This window comes from Saccoglossus kowalevskii, chromosome 14 (assembly GCF_978046115.1).
Source record: "Saccoglossus kowalevskii chromosome 14, keSacKowa6.1, whole genome shotgun sequence".
Taxonomy (NCBI): Eukaryota; Metazoa; Hemichordata; class Enteropneusta; family Harrimaniidae; genus Saccoglossus; species Saccoglossus kowalevskii.
The window spans coordinates 9,042,117-9,066,678 of record NC_140654.1 but is presented as its reverse complement, the minus strand read 5'-3'; the positions used below and the strand labels follow the sequence as shown (position 1 = coordinate 9,066,678).

Here is a 24,562-nt window from a genome sequence, read left to right as displayed (position 1 = left end):
GTCATAACCTGGGACGGGATAGGTTGAATTCTCTGTACTTAAACGTATACAAAGTCGGTTTATATCCTATGCCATTTATTGATGGCTGACACAAACTAAATGTTCCCGTAATTCACTCTATTTGGCGCACATTACATTGAAAAAATAATCAAATCAAGATTTAGACATTTGATTAAAACGCTGTTTCTGTAAAAAGAGTGCCCCTCAAAATAAAGAGTGCCCTTCATTGAATTTGTGTGTCAAGAACCAAGTACCCCTAACTTTGAGTAAGCGTCTGATGGCGCTCTTTAAATATAAACATTTCGACTATAAACGGTGCAGGTGATCACAATCCAAATAAGCTCGTATTCTTTAGACTTAAAGTAACGTATATATTTTGTCCGAACACTCTTGGCCATCATTTAATATCGTAGAATACCATAAACGGATTTACATACTACCAACGACAATTCGTTATATTTAATATTCAAAATTAGAACCAAACAGGATAATATTTAGCGGGAGTTAAAATGACCGGACTCATGGTAGCTGTCATTAGGCCAGTTCAAATTGGCAAATCTGAATAATAGTACTAGTAGTTAACTGACAGACTTGCGGATAATTTATTTAAAACTTAATAGTATAACAAATTGTGAACTCTGAACATGAAAGAATGTCAGAATTGTATCAGAGCGTAAAATCATTTATACCACTTTTCGTCACGTGACCGTTGCTCTAACTCCACGTTTTTTTTGTTTTTTGCACGTCTCGTTTTGTAGTTTCGTTGTTCTAATCAATACCTGTTCATTTGGAAGGGACTATTACTTTGTCCGCAAACGGTCAGTTTATAAGCAACAGCCTCTGATTCGAGTCTATGATTTCCAGACCGCCGATCTGTGTGGATGCAAGGTCATTCTAAGCAGGTGATTTGTGATGAAACTCAACATGTCGTTCCCTGTGACGTAATCGTGAATTTTAAAGGTATAATTTTCCAGCTTAACCCCCCCCCCCCCCTGTGGAGTGAGAGTGAGAGTGAGAGTGAATGGATACGAAACCGTGCGCGTAGACGATGCTATTATTAATACATGATATTTGCAGGTCATTGGCTCAGTGCCTTCTACAAAAGGCGTTACTTAAAGGTGTGGCAACACAGCCCGCGATGGTGCTGCAGGTTAAACACGAACAACTCTCCAAACTGCGAGCCTCAGATGCACGTTTCTCGTGAGAGAACCTACTTCCGTCTGAAACTGCCTGATTTACTCGTAAATTTGACAGATTGCAATCAAAGAACTGACCGATTCTAGAGAAACGTCGGTTGCAGAAAATAAATGACACACTAAGAACACTAGCGACGAAGCAAAGATTGGCCTGTAATTTTTTGTTTATGGGTAATAACAAATATTTATCAAAAAAAAATTTGCATAACTGTCAGTTAATCATAGACCTTAGAAATACAATTCGAACGAGAAGTCGTAATGTACATTTTGTATCAAGTGCAAAAGCATATTGAAAATGTCACGAGGTCGAACTTGGAAACCGACATTATTGGAGCTGCATAACTGTATCGTACTTTATAAATAAAACCTTGTACCTTGGCTAGGACTGTGTAGCTTCAGTAATGTTTAATGTCTGAAGTTGACGAGGTTTTCGTCTGTTGACTTGAACAATTTGGTCAAGGAGGATTTCGAACCAGCAAAACCGACTAAAGCATAAATAGCGGCTGAACTACAATGTACATGTATTATGATTTCCAATCGAGCTTCTAGGAAAAAAAAATATAAACCAATAATTTAGTTTTGTAACGATTTTGGACATTTTTATCTGAAAAATAACGAACACGTAATACAGTACGATAAACACGTGCGATATTTGGAAATTCTTGTTTTATTTAATCGTATTTTATATTAGTAATTTGGTTGACCGAAAACGCCCCGGGTTTTCTTGAGCACAATTTCGTCATAACTGACATTACCGAAGTCGAGCATCAACTCCAATAGCCCCCCCCCCCCACCATATGTTGTAGTAAATCCGGCCAATATATAGAAGATTGGTAAAGCGATCACATGCACTCAACAGAGGATTGACTATTCGATCGGCATTCTGATAATATAAGAGATATGATAGAAATCCTCCATTACCTAGGTGATGATCATTTCATTTTCCGGGTACTGGACAGAATATTTGAATAAAACGAGCGATTGAGCGTACCAGCAGTAAAATAAAAACGTCAGCACCACGCTACGACCTAATGTACGTTTAAATTGCTACACATAGAGAATCACTTCATAGATGCATTGAGAAAACGCGCAGGTACTGGTCTTTGGTAAAGAAGTGTAGTAGGTCTTGCGCCCCATCATCGGTGTACCCCGAGTTCACTCGAATACATCCATGCTTACATGTCTGATTATGCATATGCTGTCTATGACGAGATGTCCTCTGCATACAGTTTGAACTTAATACCAGGGACACGCGCGACACAGCAAAGGGGTTTGTTACTCTGCCAACGATCGGGTTAATTAATAATTACAGCTACCGAAATGTGGTGAAGGGTGACGAACCTGGCACGAGTGTATACACGATATATAAATTTGAAATATTGGCGTTTGTCTAATCAGTTTGACAGTGATACGGAATTCATCCACTTCATCGAGAAGTATGACGCTTTCAAACATTTTAGTTTTATTTATTTGCCATCCATTGTCATTTAATGCGTTCCATGTGAAGATTTGGATGCGTCAACGTGCAATCAATTCATATTAAATTAACGTTAGATTCCAAATCAATAAAACTAAACAAGCTCGTTATTAATATGCAGATGTTAATAATTACATGTCTTCGAAATATGGTGAAGGGTCAATAACCTTTCAGATACAGTGGCGTTGATTTGTTTAACGTAATAACATCGAAGCGAGCGGTATCTCTCAACATACATATCAACAAATTAATGTTAACGTGTTCACTTGAACTTTCAACACATTTTTACCATCTACTACACGTATATGATAATTAATAATAACTCCGATCAGTTGCTTAGAATACCACTCACCTACACTAAAATAAATGCAACGTATGCAAAATGCACTGTTTACATACAATTCCCCAATCCTCACCAGCGTAGTGGTGGAACAAGTTTTGCCATGCCGTCCTATCACACATCCATCCATGCAGACAGACATCGTAATGACATTGGCCTCCCTGTGTGCCCTGCACACGTGAGCCAAAAACGAAGCTGCTGGGAACACGATGTAAAAATATGCTATTATTCCAATGTCAAGTTAATATACTGTATTATAATGTTGATTATTACTCAAGTTGACTGGAAAGCTCATCGTCGGAGGAGAAAACCAGGATTTTGGATGTTTTCACTTAAAAATGCCCAGCATTACAAATTGAGTATAATGGCGAATACACAACATGAGAAAACACACTTACTGTATGCAGTAAGATAAGGCCCCTTGCCCTTATGTTGAACTCAACAAGATAGTTTAAATGCTAAATAAATACACGTAAAACTAAACAAGCTTGTAATATAAATACCGTGTTAATAATTACATGTCATTGAAATGTAGTGAAGGGTCAAATACCTATCAGATCCAGCGTCGTTGAATTATTTAACGTAATAATAGTTTTGACATACGAATCTACAAACCTCGTGTGTTAGCAAACACGTGTTCAAAGTTGAACACGTTATCACACAAAAACAAATTAATTCTGCATATATATAATTTCAAAATCGACTAAGTTGTTGTTCAATATTATAATAACATTTATTCTTTATTGTCTTTTATGTTTCCAGTATGATTCATCCGAATCGCAAGGCGTTCCTTTTTGTGGCAAAGTGTGACCAAATTACGAGCCGAATATATTACAATTTTTTGCAATTATTATTCACTATTGCCGATTTTGATGCAGTTTTGAGCGCGTTAATAATTACACCTATCAATATGTGGTGAAGGGTGAAGTATCAATTACCAGTAGTGCACCGTGTTAGGAGTTATTGGTATAAACAAAATTATATTATGCTAATTAACACATCATATCTAGTGTACCACATCGTTATTAGACTCGAACATCTCACTCGATGTCTAGAAAGATAGCTTGCAGGTTTTGGTGAATTTGGCGAAAACTAAAAACTAATATAATAATTGTCTAATTAGCTTCCATCAGCTATTCACCGAAAATATTATTCTATTCGTCATAGCGACTAGTCCGCGGTGCAGCGTTCGAACTTTGTGTTAACAATATATTTTTCACGCAAATAGTACGTCGCATGAGACCCTATCAAAAACGAGGATCAACTTACGATTGGGGTGAATTAACTAAATTATAAACAAAGGAATGGCTGGGTTCAGCAAAAATGTCCAAGTATATAATTCAATAAATGTGTCACAGGGTGTCATGTGACAAACATATCTGCATTAAGTATAATAACCTCCACTGAAAAAAAAAATGCTATTTTGACGGTGATGCCGACTTGTTGGTGTCACTATTCTCCAACTGGGGATACACTGCTAGCTGATGATACAAGCTGCGCCAAAACAGTCTTGCCTACGTTAAACTTAACAACTCATAGTATAAGAGTTGACCTATCTGTGGCGAGCAAACCTACGTCATTGTAGATAAGCTTGATTCAATGAGACACTGTATGTAAGAGTTGACTGCCAACTACCATTCTACTGAGAACCGCGGAGCCGACAACACCATACAAACCAACCATGACGACTGCGAGTGAAAGAGTCAGCTATAAATCAGATATCAGCGAGAAGACTAAAAAGAAAGCCAAGAAAGAATTGAACGAAGATCCATCAAAACAACAAAAATGTTTAAACGAATTACGCGCGCTGTTTAACACAAGACCTGACATAAAATTTCGTACTGATGATGCTTTTCTCATTCGTTTCCTGAGAGCCAAAAAATATGAAACCAACCGAGCCTTCAAGACGTTAGTACACTACTATGAAGTGCGTCGACAACACAAAGACATTTTTATTAATTTTGTGCCATCAGCGATAATGCATGTATTGGAAACGAAAATGCACTTCATATCGGACAAATGGGACGTAGATGGTCGTCGTGTTATCGTGTTTCAGATAGGTAATGTATTGTATTTATTTTAAGATCTTGGCTGTATAATATATTGTGCACTTCAACTAAAATAAAGAATTGCAAGTTTTTTTTATATCTCGAGTTTAAATACTACACGGGTTTGAACATTCCTGATCGATCTCTGACTCAATTAGAAGGTCAAAGCCAAAATTCATTCATTTCCTAACGGGAGCCAAAGGGTCAAAGGTGATTTTATTCGACCGGTCCTGATTAGCGCCGGAATATTCATATTTAACTTGCCATAATTATGAAGATTTCTATTTCAAATCTTTACTTTATACAAAGTAATATTCATTTCCCAATTAGATATTTATGATTGACAGGTATTTTTTTTATTCAGACAAATGGGATGTTAAACAAATGGAGGCTACGGAGATTATTCGATCAGTTCTAATGCTACTAGAAATGCTCCTAGAAGAAGAAGAATCCCAGGTGAATGGAGTCGTAGTTGTTGCCGATGCTTCTGGGCTGACCATGAGTCACGTGACCAAAATGGGACCATCTCATAGGGTAATGATGGACGTCATACAGGTAAATTCTTAGTTGTGTTCCACTTCAAATATGGCTAGGTTATAATTTTTTAAGCATTGTAGTTAGTTTCTATAATAGCTTTTGCATATAATGCATATTACAGACATATATGATGAACGACCGCTGCTAGTCAATTAGGTTGGAGACCACCTGTGTTGGTCTTTGCGCTACACATGTGCGATGAATGATTTCCCCAAACCAATAAGTTCTCCCAATGGCAAGTAGGAATAAGAGTTTTGAATTGGCCTTGATGTTCACTTAATTTTGTTGACTTTCTTTGCGTTCCAATCATTTTTAGGAATTACCAAGTTAAAGGGTCGTCGGTAGCCGTCACGTCACGCATGCGCGAGATAAATGGGTCTCATATAAACAAAGATGGTGACCTTGACTATTGCGCAGATCCACAAGTACAAACTGGGACGTTGCCAAGCTTTAATTAGGTATTTTTAAGGTGATTGGAAGGTATTGAAGGGTATTTGGCGGTAATTAGTGCAAGTCGCACCCAGTTCGACCCTCATACTATAGAAGAGCACACTGGATTGTGGGAAAATAAAAGTTTATCAACACAAATGTCGCACATGCGCAGCGCGACGACCACCGTCCTTTAAACCTTGGTGGAGTATCTTTCATAAACCGCAGTTGGTTTGTAACTCTTGATACATACGAAAATCACGCGAAGATCCCGCTACTGTTTTTACAAGAGGATATTTGCGTCCATTGGTGACAGGGACAACATACACGACCCATAATTGCCGTATTTTCCCCCATGCAATAGGATGTAGCTTCTCTATATGTATGCCAAGAGCCTGGCCATTACTTCGTTTTGTTGGGTAGAATGGGTTGCGGATCCCACAATCTCTCTATTGCGAGGCTTACACATCAAGTATTTTTCAATAACATGTCGTCAAAGTCTGAGTTTATTGTAAATAGATCAACATATAAAGCAATTATGAGAAATATTTCTCGGGATTTCTTAGTAAATTTTATAATACGTTTTCGCTATATTTTCGGTTGTGTTTTAATATTAGCTGTAAAATGATCTGTTGAAAAGATGTATTCACTCCAAGAACAAATTCAGCGGTACAGCATGTATTATACACGTTAAAGCGGAGGAGTCGTCACCTGTGCGTGCGTCAGATGGCCATAGCGTCTACCCATGAGCCTTTGCGTTTTAGTGTGTGTTATCGTCGCTTGGGACTCAATTCCCGCGCGTGCGCAGATGACGAACCTCCCGCTTTAAATATTGTGTCGGCTTATACAATATGTTGTATTCAATTTTGAATTTCTGTTTTGCCATTTTATTTCAGAATGCATTGCCTCTACGATTCAAAGCAATGCACTTCGTGAATGAACCTAAGATTATAGACGCCGCATTAGCATTGGTTCGACCATTCATGAGTGACAAGCTTAAAAAAAGGGTAAGTAAATATATAAATTTATGCTAATTTTTTGCGATCTTGGTAATCAATATGATCTTTAAAATAACTCTGTATACCAAGTTTTGTGCTATCTTCCATGGTTACCTGATCATTAGTGTCAAGGCGAAAGATTCGCGTATCTCACGACTTTTAGCACTAGATGATGATTACTAGTATCCTCGGGGCGGACGTACGTCACAAGATGTTCCACGTTGCTAAGACGCGCACCACTGTACATGCATTTCTATAGGCTCTTTTCGCGCTGCTGTGGAACGCCGGTCGAGCCAGTGAAAATTCGAGAAAACAACACAAACTCAACTTTGAAGTAATCCTGAACAACCAAATTTATATATGTTACACACGTAGGGCTAATGTTGTTATACTGTTCAGGGGAGTCTCAACTACCATCCCAAAGTACCGTTTTCTGCGAGTTTTTGGCCTTTGTTTTCACCGCCAGGGTTGCCAAGCGGTGAAAATGCCCAGATGTCCGCCCCGAGAATATATAGCTTGCATCTGACCAGATGTTCGAAAAGAAAAATAACACTGAACGATTATGAACGTAAACAGCTTTAAAAGAGAGGCGAATTATCAGGGTCATACCATGCGCAGAAATATTAATAGCTTGCATTAGTTTCACTACGTATATGACAGCCACCTGTTATTTTTTTCACAGCTGCAATTCCACGGAGAAGAATTCGCATCATTGCATAAACAAATACCGTCGTCCATACTCCCAGCAGAGTATGGGGGCGCTGTCGCAGAGTTTGATAACAAAGACTGGAGAGAGATACTGTTGGGAATGGAAGACAAATTTATAGAGAATAATAAGTATGGATTCCCAAAGACTGCAGATACCCTCGGCGGGACAGGACAGGGTAGGGACGCAGCTGGTGGATTAACTGGCAGCTTCAAGAAACTTGATGTTTAGAAACCTAAAACACACAAGATCATTTCATAAATTACTAAATTGTTCTTATTTATACTGATTATACACTGTGATAATAAATGTATGAATAATTACAGACATATTCAACACTCCAGTGTCTCCAATCATTTAAATAATACTAGTATTTAGGTAAAGTTTTCAAATGATCATTAATATATATACAATCAGAGGTACATTACTTGGGGTTTGTAACTACGGTGACATGATACCAAGATCCCGTCACAATCTCGCTCTCGCATAAACGTTCCAACTCAGAAAAAATGCGAATGCGCATGCCCGAGGTAACTAGGATACTGGGATGTCCAGGTGGATCAAAATAGCTGCCCACGATATGACGGATTACGAGAACTATATTTTCTGTACATTTTCGATGTATTACATTTTTCACTATGATAGCGACAAGAAAAGTTTATTTTTTTCATTACAAACCTTGAACATTGATATGCGTCATGTCAGAAGGTCGTAGCCTCAGTCTCGCGATCTACGAGAAGAGACTTGAATGGGATCTTGACATGATGTCACCATACAGTACTATGCGAGTTGCAAACCCCAAGTAATGTACCTCTGATACAATATATTGTATAACGCATTTCTTGCTGAACTAAAAATCAACTGTTGAATATCAACTTACCAAAACATTGAGGTATATTATATTTTAGAAACCCTTTTTGACCAAATAATAGCTCCATGTTTAACCAAACTATGAGTTACATGTCACAAAAATTGTAGCTTAAACTTTAAAAGGCGGCAGTCGTGCCGCGTCCTGTTTGATATGGGACACATAGCGACGTATACAATGCGTGTAAAATACATAGTTTATTTACATGAAATTTGAACACGCACTGCACGACGACCACCACGTTTCAATTTTGTTTCACAAAAGTGGGCTGGGTAACTCAAATAATTCAACATCTTGTAGAAAATATTAACGATCTTTAAGAACACAAGTTGTCAATCAATGAATATTAAGTCACTGAATAAACATAAGCATCCAACTTCATAGACAAGTGCGCCCTCAGTGTCAAATTCTATATTTTATTATAAACAGTATCCTCTCACGTTTAGATTTCAAAATAGAAAATGGATAATATCAGTTTTCTCAAAAGGCTATAATGCCATCTGCATATGGTATTAAACACACGGAAATGATATTTGTCTGTATTCGTGACTGTTAAAGCGAGGTGGTCGTCACTTGCGCACGCACAGGAATTCAGGGAGTCCCAAGCGACAATAACAACACGCGCTAAAAAACACAAAGGCTTATGGGTGAATGCTTGTTTGTAAACAATGACACACTATGGCCATTTGACGCGTGCGCAAGTGACGACTCCCCTGCTTTAAACTTGATCAGAATCTTGAATCAGATTTTGAATACAGATCAAAAGTTTGCAGATCTGAGTCCCAGTTTTCTGCGAGAGAGGAACTCAAAATGTAGCTGGTGTACACTGGTATCCAATACATTTTACTTTTGTAGGATCCATGGCGGTGTTTGAGTGGAAAGCCAATAACAGACTATAAAAATCCCATCTTCTGACAACGCCATGAGTTCAGAGTTATGTTTTAGAACACAATTTGGCACTGTGATTAGTTCAATTTTGCCAGCGTAGGTTCATTTACCGGTATTCGGTCGTCACCTCACCACTGTAGCCAAGGTTCGTTTATTCTGAATTACTCATAATTATACCTTTGAAGAATTCCCACTTGTATCCACTGGTAGTGAAATCAAACACATCTGCGTGTACTCTGGTAGGTTGGCATTGGAATTTCAAACCCAGTCATGTGTTCTTGTCACTTGAGCTATGATGTGAAAGCAAAGTCTATTGGTTTAATTTTGAAATTATTGCAAGTTGTTGTTACAGGAACTCTGATTGGTAGATCCAGCCCCTTCGCATGCCTAATCAGATCATTCAATTTAACTGAGGTCAAATACAGCTTTTCCTAACAGATCACTCAATGGTTTGTAGGGATGCCCATGGAAGGTAAACTTCAGCAAAGATATATGATTATACACAGTATATTATATGTCAATTTGACATATAAGTACACAAACTTTTAAACTTGAAATTAAATTGGTTTTAAACATCATCAGGAGAGTGACAAAATGTTTATTATACTAGTAACCATGACTGAAATCACCAGGAATATATTTGATTTCACATTGTTCAAAAATCTGGTAGCACATGATACACACACACACCAGTACTGAATGATATAATTTAAAAAAAACACATCCACAATCTTGCAGAAACATATAAAGTTTCTCTAAAAAAGTTTTTGCAAAGGCCATAGAATAATCTACTCCAAGAGACACTCAATGACCTTGCAACAGACAAGTTAAGTTTCTAGATAAACGTCTTGGCAAGAACCACTGTATGATCTGCTCCACAGGACACTTCAATGACCTCACCAGCAAGGTGTACCTGCAAGAAAGTAGAAAAACCACAAAGATATTATATCATCCTTGATATATATATCTCTAATAGGTTGTCATTCCGCTGCTCTAAGTCATTGGTGTCTAACTTTGAATGAGCAGACACCTAAAAGCTATAAGACCTGGCATTACACATACAACCTGACTTTTTAGTTTAAAACTGAAAATCAACTTTAAAATCTGTTTTGCTTTATATGGACTATTACAAAGCTCTTCTGCACTAAAAAAATTAATAAACAATGCAAAATATTTAGGAATAGTGCGCCTTCAGCAGCTTCGTTACCTAAACATGGTGATAATACATTTGTAAACAAAGAATAGCACATTTTAGAGGCTACTTTAATGCATCAGCTTTAATACTACTTTATAGAAATCAGTAAAAATCAACTTTGTCCTATATTGCATTTCACAACAAATACAAGTTCTTACAAATTGCATTTTGGTGCAACAAGCATATTATTCAAAAAACAATACTTTTCAAAAGTTAATAACATCATAAACTGGAGCCTGACTGTTCCAGCACTATCCATATGTATGTATATACCGGTATATTGAATCCTTATTGCTTATAAGATTGCTACAAACACTAACAAAATGACTTGAATTGTTACCTTTAATGGGAAATACTGATCATTTCTGTGACCTAATCCAAGACATCCATTGTCATTTCGACCCCATGTGAACAATTCTCCTAAACCTATACAAATAAATTGAAATATTACTTAAAAATGCATTATAGACACAAATATTTATTTTTTAATATGTAGTTCAAATTCCATATTATAGACCACATCTGACTATGCATTATCATAAACAAAAATATTTTCCATTTACAGGACCCATAGCAGTATCTGTTAGATGAAAAATCGAAACAACAAGCACGCATGTGCAGTGATTGTTATTGAATGTACCAAAACATCAGAGCACAAATGAGAATGTGATTGTTTCATCAAATGAATACTGAGAGGTGTGCTGCGAGAACAGAGTTTTCAGTTCATTATAAACCATAGTCCAATTAAATATAAATACAATATTACAAATTACATGTTATCATCTATAATACTAGTACATTCATTGTTGACAAATTCAATGAATAGCATATCTCGGGTATTTAGAAATTCAGCAATGTGGATTTTAAGAGTACCACCAAATACCTGCTGCATACGATACTGGCTGATATTTTTTATTTTTTGTGAGCTTAAATACCGTAATAACATTTGTCAGTTTCACTGTATAAAAGACCTCTATAATCTGAACAATTATCCCAGTACCACTGGTGTTCATTATAGAAAGTTTGACTTTATAGAAGATCTCTACAATCTGAAAAATTATCTCAGTTCCATTGGTGTTCTGTTTTCAAGGTATGAATGACCTTCATCCACTAAGCCAAACACTGGGTAACTTAATAAGAATAATTTAATAGTCTTCTTACTATTTACTGCTGCAAAATGGTGAAGACCACACACTATTTTGGTAACTTGAACATCACTTTTATATTGAGTTTTCCCAAATAATGCATCTGGTATGTGTTCAGGTCGATGACTTTGTGATAGATTTGGTCCTTTTCCAAGTATACCATAACCCCAAACAAACACACTGCCTGCATCTGAGTTGAAAGGAACAAATGTATGTCATTTTCACAGATAAAATGCACGTTTTCATTATATACATTTTTTTTTTACTGTAATTGTAATAATTATGAATTATGAAGCATTCACTTCCCTGTACCTGAAAAAATGAGCCTTGATAGTGCTCGGCATGCATTTCACAGTTCCTGTAACATGACTGATTTCAACGAAATACTTGACCCATAGTTTTTACATTGCATTTCATTCGACATTAGCCTTGTTGTCACACGCAACGTAATATTACCGTAATTGGTATAGTACAGGTGTGATGGTTCAAATACCAAAATGGCAACAGTAACAAAAAGACTTCCCTGGCAGCGATGATAAAATACGAACACGGAGCCAACAGATGAGGTTTCAACTGGTACTGGTATTATTATACTCTGCAAACATCAAGTACAATAACGCGGTAAAACTCCACTACTCCAATAACTAGATACTTAAACTCCAATACAATTCAACGAGATCTCCGATCTGATCTCAGTGCTGAACAACTCCCCTATATATACCCACACTGTCTATAAATAGACCATTACATCAGCATACATAATGAGTCTGGAACTTACTACAAATTTCTAGAATGTCCCATTACCATTCTATTGCCTTCTACAGTGTCCTATTACCTATTCAACCAACTTCTAAAAATTCCACCCAGACACAGTACAGTTCTAGAACATTCTCAGTCACACGGAAGTAGTAAACAAGTCATATGCGACACTTGTGTATGGTCCCTTTGCCCATATAATTGTGTCTAAAACAATATTTTGGTAAGATTTGGTCATTTTTATGCAGATATATTCAAGCAACAAAAAAAAACTCAGCTATTGCCACTTTAAAAAAAGAAAAAAATATCAGAAAAATAATGCCTGAAATACTTTCATACTTTTGGTGAGAAAAAATATGGCATATAAATGACTGTAGACTAAATTCATATGCTATGCCTTATGAGAAACCCAAACATAAGGAAAGTCATAGCTATGGTCTTTATTATGGTATATGTACATGGTTGTCTTATTTATGAAGTAACACAACATCGACTTCAATTAATTTTGTTTTGACTTCCCTACTAACTAACATTTTTGTCCTGGGTGATGAAAAAGAAAATAATGTAACAGCAAAGATTAAACCTACCATTAAGTATTGCACACATTGTACCTCCAGTTGCTATGTCAACCACTTTTCCAACGCCATCAAATGGTAGATGAATTGGTGTATTCACCTACATAAGTGAAAACAAGGATAGATAATAGATTCTATCAATGTCATGGTATTTACTTATAGTTATCAGATTATCAGTTGTCACATGGCTCAGTTAAGACAGGTTTACTCAAGATTCAATTCCCAGTTCCTGAATTAACGTCAGACACGATGTAATTCTTTTTGCGCATACCTAACCTACCTAAGAACAGGGAAGGGTAGGATAAAAAGTCAAAAGAACATCAGCAGACATGCAACCCCAGAGGCCACCGGCATATATGAAACAGATAGCGAAGTGAGTGTGGGTGGGTGTACAGCTAGAAGAACTATTTAAGACAGCTGAAAAAAGTGGAATTTCAGTTGAAAAGATGACTTTTCAGAGAAAATGGACTGAAACAGAGGTGGTACGTGTGTGTTTCGCTGAGTAAATACGACCGTGACATAGTTTTTCAACTCCCAAATACCCACAAAAATATGAAAATATTAGGCTATAGCCAAAGATAATTTGCATGTTCGTTATTTTTGCTTTAAATAGGCAGAATAGTGTGCCAATTTTCAGAGGCTGGTATAAGTTAGTTAAAAAATGATGGCAGTATTATTGGAGAAGAAATCTGACATTGCGAGTTGGGAACATTGATGTTCAGTGTACTACTACTGCTACAATATGTGCAAGTGCACAAATGATAGATGCGCAAACGCTATCAATTCGAAAACCGGGAAATAAGACAGAGTTTTATATATTTAGATGTAGGTGTCAAATAGAGTTTGATTATAGATTATTATTAGAGAACACAGGAAAATCAAGAAAATTATTTTATTCCTTGTGTAGTTTTATCGCTGTACTTTGCTTTCCTCCATTGAATGTGTGTGAATTATTTTTTTGATTTTTCCCATGAGTAGATTCAAAAACAAACAAACCTGTGAATGCTGAGTGATACGAGACAATTGATTGTATTCAGAATTTCCCCATCCAAACACTTTACCATTTTCTAACGGAGAGATATATATTGTAAATAGAGCATTATCACATTATATTTCATTATAGTAAAAAGAACTGATGTAAACCTAGAAACACTGATTCAATGCCAATAACACAATATTTGTTATTCTTGGGTCATGATCAATATGTCAACTCTTAATTTCATCTGAGGTTGTATATCAACAAGTCATTGTCAATGACACGTCCCCATACCGTTCATATTTAAGTGACATATACATTCAAAGCAGATCATGACCGAAATCTCAGACCCCTTTCAGTGGTCTGATCCGAAATGCACCTGCATATGTACAACACATTGTACTAAATCTGAACAAAATCCATCCATGCATGACTGAGATCTGGTTCCAGAATTGTGAAAATACATGATTTTGATGCATTTTCGGCCTTAAAATGGCCATCATTCAGCTATTGTTAAGCAGATCATGAAACAAATGCACATATCTATTTGTGACATGATGTACCATGTGTGTGTGAAGTTTGAACTTGATCAATCCAGACATGTCTCAGATACGGATCCAGAACTGAATTCTTTGAAAGAAAATGGCCGCCAGTCGGCCATTTCAAACCCGATCCCAAAAAAAAAGACGTGCATCAAGGTCCTATTATGTTTAATGTATGTACCAAATTTGAACAAAATCCGTCCATGCACGACTGAGATCGGGGTCCGGAATGGTGAAAATGTTCGATTTTGATGCATTTTTGGCCTTAAAATGGACGCTATTCGGCTATCGTTAATCGGATCATGAAAAAAATGCATGTGCATATGTCCCATATAATGTGTGATGTATGAGTGAAGTTTGAACTTAATCGGTCCATGCATGTTCGAGATATAGGTGATCACGGACGCACACAGGGCAAACCATAAGTCCCCGTTTTCGGACTATGTCCGAACGGGGACTAAAATGGTATTGACCTTGCTGACTGTACCACATATAGGAAGCTAATTTAGGGCAATAAATTATTATTTAGTTTGACCATGGACATACATGTGATATTTACGAAACGCCTGCACTACTAATAGAGCAAATACAGTAACATTTTTCAGAGAAGAACTCTAAGAGTACCCCTATAGCCCGATAAAAGTAAAATTACCATGGCGACAACTGAATACCAGCAGTAACTAACTAGCCTCATAGTAGCCTATATAGATAACATACAGCTCTGACAAGTGAGTTAAAAATTAAAGTCAAGAACTGTGTTTGAAGAACAAAGTCAACTTTTATTACAATTTCACAAAGTAAAATTTTATCATCATTATACTATGGTTTTTGACAAACCTGATAACGCCAAACAGCAGTCAGAAAAAGATGTCACTTTTGTAATTTTCTCTCCCTTGATGTCTCCTTCCAGCTCTGAAACTTCACTGACTGTATTGAAATGGCCTAAACCTGTGTAAATCAAGTACACAATGGCGAACAAGATAAATTCAGATGTACAGTCACACTTCTATTGGTTGTACCACCTGATTTTTACTAAAAAATTAAATAAAACAAACATAGTTTGCAATAAATCAGTTGCTAAATATGGGGTCACTGTACTCATTTCAAAGATGAAATTCAATGAAAATAAGATAAATTCATTACGATATACAGTGTTTCACAAAGTATATTTTGATTTCTAGAAGCTTTGATATTATTTTTCACAAGACTGAGTCATAGTTATGGTAATATGATGTGATTTGTACTGATATTTGGAAAAATTATGATCATATATTAGGAGAAATAAACAGACATTCTCTGCATGATTATAAACATATATTATATAGAAGCATAGTAAAGAAGTAAAGACAAATACCTGTCTGTCCATCAGCACCCCAACCACAACTATAGACTCTACCATCCTCTGTAAGGAATAGACTATGATCATGGCCACAACAAATCTGTTGAAATAACAACCAAAAGTATACAAGATCAGGGTTAACAATGATACAAAGATACACACAGATTTCTTATTGTATGTTATTATGTAACAATATCAGAATCACAAATGGTGATACATTGTAACCAAAAAACACACTGTCATCATGCATGTGGTTCCTTAACAATGTATATCATACAAGTAGAATGAAACCTTAATTTACAAAATGTTGATTAGATAATTTTCTCTAGCATTTTGGTTGAAATTAATGCATAGATAGAAGAGGTGATGTTTCTACTCTATCCATTTACCTTCAAAAATAAAATAAATTCCTGCACCTGCACTACACACTATAGCTGTGAGCTCACCTGCACTACACACTATAGCTGTGTGCTCACCTGCACTACACACTATAGATGTGAGCTCACCTGCACTACACACTATAGCTGTCAGCTCACCTGCACTACACACTATAGCTGTCAGCTCACCTGCACTACACACTATAGCTGTGAGCTCACCTGCACTACACACTATAGCTGAGAGCTCACCTGCACTACACATTATAGCTGTGAGCTCACCTGCACTACACACTATAGCTGTCAGCTCACCTGCACTACACACTATAGCTTTCAGCTCACCTGCACTACACACTATAGATGTGAGCTCACCTGCACTACACACTATAGCTGTCAGCTCACCTGCACTACACACTATAGCTGTCAGCTCACCTGCACTACACACTATAGCTGTCAGCTCACCTGCACTACACACTATAGCTGTCAGCTCACCTGCACTACACACTATAGCTGTGAGCTCACCTGCACTACACACTATAGCTGCGAGCTCACCTGCACTACACACTATAGCTGTGAGCTCACTTGCACTACACACTATAGATGTGAGCTCACCTGCACTACACACTATAGCTGTGAGCTCACCTGCACTACACACTATAGATGTGAGCTCACCTGCACTACACACTATAGCTGTGAGCTCACCTGCACTACACACTATAACTGTGAGCTCACCTGCACTACACACTATAACCGTGAGCTCACCTGCACTACACACTATAGCTGTGAACTCACCTGCACTACACACTATAGCTGTGAGCTCACCAGCACTACACACTATAGTTGTCAGCTCACCTGCACTACACACTATAACTGTGAGCTCACCTGCACCACACACTATAGCTGTGAGCTCACCTGCACTACACACTATAGCTGTCAGCTCACCTGCACTACACACTATAGCTGTCAGCTCCCCTGCACTACACACTATAGCTGTCAGCTCACCTGCACTACACACTACAGCTGTCAGCTCACCTGCACTACACACTATAGCTGTCAGCTCACCTGCACTACACACTATAGCTGTGAGCTCACCTGCACTACACACTATAGCTGTCAGCTCACCTGCACTACACACTATAGCTGTGAGCTCACCTGCACTACACACTATAGCTGCGAGCTCACCTGCACTACACACTATAGCTGCGAGCTCACCTGCACTACACACTATAGCTGCGAGCTCACCTGCACCACACACAATAGCTGTAAGCTCACCTGCACCACACACTATAGCTGTCAACTCACCTGCACTACACACTATAGCTGTCAGCTCACCTGCACTACACACTATAGCTGTCAGCTCACCTGCACTACCACTATAGCTGTGAGCTCACCTGCACTACACACTATAGCTGTGAGCTCACCTGCACTACACACTATAGCTGTCAGCTCACCTGCACCACACACTATAGATGTGAGCTCACCTGCACTACACACTATAGCTGTCAGCTCACCTGCACTACACACTATAGCTGTCAGCTCACCTGCACTACACACTATTGCTGTCAGCTCACCTGCACTACACACTATAGCTGTGAGCTCACCTGCACTACTCACTACAGCTGTCAGCTCACCTGCACTATACACTATAACCGTGAGCTCACATGCACCCTGCACTGCACACTATAGCTGTGAGCTCACCTGTACTACACACTATAACTGTGAGCTCACCTGCACTACACACTATAACTGTCAGCTCACCTGCACTACACACTATAGCTGTCAGCTCACCTGCACCACACACTATAGCTGTCAGCTCACCTGCACTACACACTATAACTGTGAGCTCACCTGCACCACACACTATAACTGTGAGCTCACCTGCACTACACACTATAGCTGTGAGCTCACCTGCACTACACACTATAGCTGTGAGCTCACCTGCACTACACACTATAGCTGTGAGCTCACCTGCACTACACACTATAGCTGTGAACTCACCTGCACTACAAACTATAGCTGTGAGGTCACCTGCACTACACACTATAACTGTCAGCTCACCTGCACTACACACCATAGCTGTGAGCTCACCTGCACTACACACTATAGCTGTGAGCTCATCTGCACTACACACTATAGCTGTAAGCTCACCTGCACTACACACTATAGCTGTGAGCTCACCTGCACTACACACTATAGCTGTCAGCTCACCTGCACTACACACTATAGCTGTGAGCTCACCTGCACTACACACTATAGCTGCGAGCTCACCTGCACTACACAGTATAGCTGTGAGTTCACCTGCACTACACACTATAGCTGTGAGCTCACCTGCACCACACACTATAGCTGTCAGCTCACCTGCACTACACACTATAGCTGTGAGCTCACCTGCACTACACACTATAGCTGTCAGCTCACCTGCACTACACACTATAGCTGTCAGCTCACCTGCACTACACACTATAGCTGTGAGCTCGCCTGCACTACACACTATAGCTGTGAGCTCACCTGCACTACAACACTATAGCTGTGAGCTCACCTGCACTACACACTATAGCTATCAGCTCACCTGCACCACACACAATAGCTGTAAACTCACCTGCACTACACACTATAGTTGTCAGCTCACCTGCACTACACACTATAGCTGTCAGCTCGCCTGCACTACACACCATAGCTGTGAGCTCACCTGCACTACACACTATAGCTGTCAGCTCACCTGCACCACACACTATAGATGTGAGCTCACCTGCACTACACACTATAGCTGTGAGCTCACCTGCACCACACACTATAGCTGTCAGCTCACCTGCACTACACACTATAGCTGTCAGCTCCCCTGCACTACACACTATAGGTGTGAGCTCACCTGCACTACACACTATAGCTGTGAACTCACCTGCACTACACACTAGCTGTCAGCTCACCTGCACTACACACTATAGCTGTCAGCTCCCCTGCACTACACACTATAGCTGTCAGCTCACCTGCACTACACACAATAGCTATGTGAGCTCACCTGCACCACACACAATAGCTATGTGAGCTCGCCTGCACCACACACTATAGCTGTCAGCTCACCTGCACTACACACTATAGCCGTGAGCTCACCTGCACTACACACTATAGCTGTCAGCTCACCTGCACCACACACTATAGCTGCGAGCTCACCTGCACTACACACTATAACCGTAAGCTCACCTGCACTACACACTATAACTGTGAGCTCACCTGCACTACACACTATAACCGTGAGCTCACCTGCACTACACACTATAGCTGCGAGCTCATCTGCACTACACACTATAGCTGCGAGCTCACCTGCACTACACACTATAACCGTAAGCTCACCTGCACTACACACTATAACTGTGAGCTCACCTGCACTACACACTATAACCGTGAGCTCACCTGCGTACACACTATAGCTGCGAGCTCATCTGCACTCCACACTATAACTGTGAGCTCACCTGCACTATACACTATAACCGTGAGCTCACCTGCACTACACACTATAGCTGCGAGCTCATCTGCACTACACACTATAACCGTGAGCTCACCTGCGCTACACACTATAGCTGTCAGCTCACCTGCACTACACACTATAAACGTGAGCTCACCTGCACTACACACTATAACCGTGAGCTCACCTGCGCTACACACTATAGCTGTCAGCTCACCTGCACTACACACTATAACCGTGAGCTCACCTGCACTACACACTATAACCGTGAGCTCACCTGCACTACACACTATAGCTGTCAGCACACCTGCACTACACACTATAATCGTGAGCTCACCTGTACTACACACTATAACCGTGAGCTCACCTGCACTACACACTATAGCTGCGAGCTCACCTGCACTACACTATTTCCCAGTTGTTTTATTCTGTGCATAGTAGGATTGGCTTGATATTTCTCATTCTCTATCACTGGTCTTCCACATTGACCGTATGAATTGTTACCAATTGAAAAAACTGTAATAAAAAATTGAACAAGATTGGAAAAGTTTATGCCAAGTCGCCATTGGTCATTTTCCCAGTGTTGGAGGGGAAAAATATGATATTGAAAGAGTTGTATTCCCACTTTGTATCACATACAGAACCCAGGGGAAGGGAGCACTTGACAAACTCTTGCAGCACTGAAACTAGCCTCTGTTAGTGGTCATAATGTGTGTAATCATGTTATAATTTTGGTTTCCGGATTCTCTTGGATAATATTTTTTGTGAACTGTGCAAAATTGCAAGCCCTTCATGATGCTTGCGGTGAAGTTTTCTGCAGATCGTACAAAGTGGGAATGCAACATTGTTTATTGAACTTAAGTGGCACAGCTAAAGAATTTGTAGTTTGCTGCATAAACTATTCAGGAAATACCAAAAATACATTCACAAATATCCAGATAATTTTTTGGGCAGAGAATACATTGAAGGTGCTTAGCTTACCCCCTTCTTGATCTGTGAGAATTATAGAGTGTGCTCTTCCACACGCCACCTGCACCACTCGCGTACTCAGAGGTTTGTAAAGCGGCAAATCAATCGTAGCAGGTTGAATTACATAATCCAAAACCCTTCCTGGAAAATAATATGAAAACAAATAAAAAAAGGATGTTTTAAGAAATGGCGTGTTATCTTTAATGAAGTCAAAAATGCTTTCTATTAGTAGGGTCAAACCCTTGGCGTTTTATTGGGGAAGGGTTGAATCCATCAGACATTTCATATTATAATTTCATATAACTGGAGCACAGGTTTTGAACACTAAACTAAACAACATTTTTATATATTTGGTTATTTCTCTATGATGTTTTCTAAATTAGAAGACAAGGCTGACCACCAATTACTCCAATTACATCATAAAATGGCCACTGATTAATCACATTGGATCTGATTACAGAAACAAATTCCATATAGTTATTATGTATCGTACCAGTATAATCTTAACATTGATCAATGCTACTCCCCCAAAAATCCACCCGAAATAACACATTAAAGGGCAGCGGTGCCATGCCGCGACTTGATATATGGGACTCATCGTGTGTAAAATACGCTGTTTGTTTACATGACGACCATCAGCCTTTAAACAATAAACTAATACAGAAATGGGTCAGAATGAATGGTTACCTGCTGTGCCGGAAATCGTCTGCAGTCCAAGTTGTGAGTCGGTGTTCATACCAGTACCCCAGACTTTTCTACTGTTAGTTTGACGACTTGAGAACAATGTGAATCCACAACCACATGCTACTTTAGAAATCTGTTAAAAATAAGAAATAATCAATATATTGTCAGTCAATTACACACACACTCATGATACTAAAGTATTTTAGTATACAGAGGAATATTATTCGTAGCATTTGACTTTGTTAAAAAATGGCCACCAGTTAGCCATTTTGAATCTGACTTGCAAAACAAAATGAACTTCTGTACATGTACATGTGCATGACTGTGTAATAGTCAGTAAATATATAGCAATTCACAAAATCAATCACTTAAACACACTGCCTGATGAAAACCTCCATGGACAGCCAAAATGAAGAGTAAAATACAGGCAATATGTTAAATAAAAACTGCTGGTTCCCTGCATCCCTTGTGAATGGCAAGTAGGACGCATGTAACAAGTTATCACAACCAGTAATTCCAGCCATGGAATTAACACCAGTAAGTACTGTAAAATGACTAATTTTCACTGGGTTTAAATTTCACTGATTTACCATTTCAGGCATATTCAGTGAGTTTTAAATTCACGGTTTCGTCATTTAGATAATGTGTTCTACGCTAAATTTTACATATTCACTGTGTTTTAATTTAGCGCATTTTTCCAGTCAGCGAAATAAGCTAAATTAAAACCCAGTGAATAATTACCCCTTTTACAGTAATATACCGGTACATTTAGTTAAATTTAAAACATTCCAATTTTAATTCTATATAAACTGGCACTTAGGTAAAACTTATTTACTCACTCTGTCATTTAAGTCCAACCTGTAAGGTGTCACTTGGTATTTTCTAGGTTGTTTACCAGTTCCTTTCACCTTCACAAAGGTTGGAATCCCAAGTGCACCTGTATGTGCATAGCCCCACACATAAAGTCTACGTGCTGGTTTACTTCTTTCTCCAACATACTGGAAGACATCCATATTTTCCACATCATCTTTTGTCTGCTTGGGTTTCATCTCATAGATATTTTTCTTTCGTCTATGTCTTTTACTGAATACAGTATTGTTATGTTGTAAATGTAAGAGAGTTGATGAGGTAAATGAATGAAAGTGGCAGCCAGAGTTTCTACAAAATAAGTCTCCATTACGAGTCACATAATTCTGTAAATGCTTTTGGATCAATGGAAAATTTCCATCAGAGATCTTGAGTTTTGCATGTTCATTTTTAGTGTCAATATGGGAGTGTCTCAACCAAGAGACAGCATTCCTAACGTGGGTTCCACTGTTTAGCATGTGCCATCTTGTTATATTTGATACAATCTCCAGGTTCCGTCTCCAAACTGCTGAATTCATTCTCCTGGGTGTAAACAGACACACCTACAAAAGAGCACATCAATTACTAGAATGCAAAGATTTTACTCAGCAAAAGGCTAATGTTGGTAAGAATACTTTTGTAAATGGCGAAAGCCGGGGCACAACGAAACAAAAAAGGGACTTGTGACCCTTGTAGATGCCCTCTCGCAACGTCGGTGATGACTGTCTCTGGTCTGGGTTCAGTGCGTGATGCAATGATTGCGTGATGCAATGAGTCATTTAAATATTCCACCGATCAGTGTTAAGGTCAAAATAATAAGGTCAAGTGTAAAACATTAACGCCTGTGGTGCATTATTTTCATGTCGCACACAAACATTAATATATCCATGATACAATTTTGATGTTAATTTACAAGTTCAGAGCAATGTCAGTGTGATTTTCTCATAAAAGCGATGGGAAAGCATGATTCAGACAGTTGTTTTGACTGCTCAAAATGACTGTCAGTCATGGGTTTATGCAAATGCAAGGTGTTAATCCAGAGTTGTTTGTTCAATCTCTGGGTATGTTTATGTAATCACGGAGTTGATGATATAAGTCATTAGTGATATCATGGAGCTAAAAAGAAATGATATACTGTGAGGTGTTTGTCCAGTCACTTCAGGGGCATCGTTGGCGGATTATTGGCGGATGTGACAGGCCTGGTTGGTCATGATAACATGATAATAGCGGGATTCGTTCGAGGGGCTCGTCAACAAATACCTTCTCGACAATGTCAAGAATGCTTCTGAAATTTAATCACAGTCCCTCTATGATAGAGGGACTGTGATTTAATATATGACATTCTCGACAATTTAAAAAGTACAAATGTGTCTCAAAATAAATAAATTGCAAGATCCTGCTGTTATGTTCCCTGAAATATATCCCCACAATGAAATGATTGTTGATTGTTAACATAGTGTAAAAAAAGGTATGCGTGTCCGTGTTTTGTAAGTGTGAGGCACACATATATTCGTGTATATTTGGCGTCGGGCAACTGGGTATGCCTGTGCCACACAGCCGTATTACAAAGTTTTTTTTTGTTTTTTAAAATTTGTTCATGTTGCATAACATCATTAAACGTTGTACTGTGCGATACTATACATTGTGTAGGTCATTCAAATAAACCACAATTATTTATGACGATACACTGTTTTGTGCAAGCACGGAACTAAATAAGAAGAAGAACTGGGCGGACCATGCAAATTACATTTCCCATGACGCACTGGTACAATCCCTGGGATTGCGGAGCCGCGCTTTAACCAGGATCAAGTTGTGCGTAAACACACTTATCATTACTGGTGATTATGATAATCACACATAATTGAGAGTAGACAACGTTACAACCCTCGCATAATCATAAAACAGAATCGCATTACTTTGTCATCGTCGATCAATGTAGCAGTATTCAATGTTTTCAAACAGCATGCTCACATGGGCGCAGACATATTGAATGACGTAAACCACGCGAGAGTTGAACTTGTTAACGAGATTACCCCATGTCTCGATGATGTGGTCGACTATTTTTACTGTCTCCGCTCAAAACAGTTTCGGGGAGAGACGGAGATATACATCATGGAATCCAACGATAACACGAAATACGTCTGTCGTGGTACATCTGAGCGTCTGGTCGTGGAAATAATACTCTGTGTACGGGGGGAATTACCCTATACT

General features: G+C 38.7%; 2 protein-coding genes across 2 annotated transcripts; one reads left to right on the top strand and one right to left on the bottom strand.

Annotated features, from left to right (window-relative positions):
- The first annotated feature begins 4,423 nt into the window (after window positions 1–4,423).
- On the top strand, window positions 4,424–8,062 carry LOC100369785 (alpha-tocopherol transfer protein-like). Its single transcript, XM_085507873.1, has 4 exons — window positions 4,424–5,078; window positions 5,452–5,616; window positions 6,924–7,034; window positions 7,708–8,062. The coding sequence occupies exons 1-4, from the start codon at window positions 4,695–4,697 to the stop codon at window positions 7,960–7,962; spliced, it is 915 nt and encodes a 304-aa protein (XP_085363999.1). The 5' UTR covers window positions 4,424–4,694; the 3' UTR covers window positions 7,963–8,062.
- A 2,007-nt stretch (window positions 8,063–10,069) lies between these two features.
- LOC102801420 (RCC1-like G exchanging factor-like protein) lies at window positions 10,070–24,519 on the bottom strand. Its single transcript, XM_006820974.3, has 12 exons — window positions 24,268–24,519; window positions 22,345–22,914; window positions 21,509–21,638; window positions 20,834–20,962; window positions 20,250–20,368; window positions 16,031–16,115; window positions 15,514–15,624; window positions 14,155–14,225; window positions 13,171–13,258; window positions 11,844–12,017; window positions 11,023–11,108; window positions 10,070–10,400 (listed from the first exon to the last, which is right to left on the bottom strand). Exons 2-12 carry the CDS (start codon window positions 22,888–22,890, stop codon window positions 10,323–10,325), a joined length of 1,617 nt encoding a protein of 538 aa, XP_006821037.1. The 5' UTR covers window positions 22,891–22,914; window positions 24,268–24,519; the 3' UTR covers window positions 10,070–10,322.
- Between the last annotated feature and the right edge of the window lie 43 nt (window positions 24,520–24,562).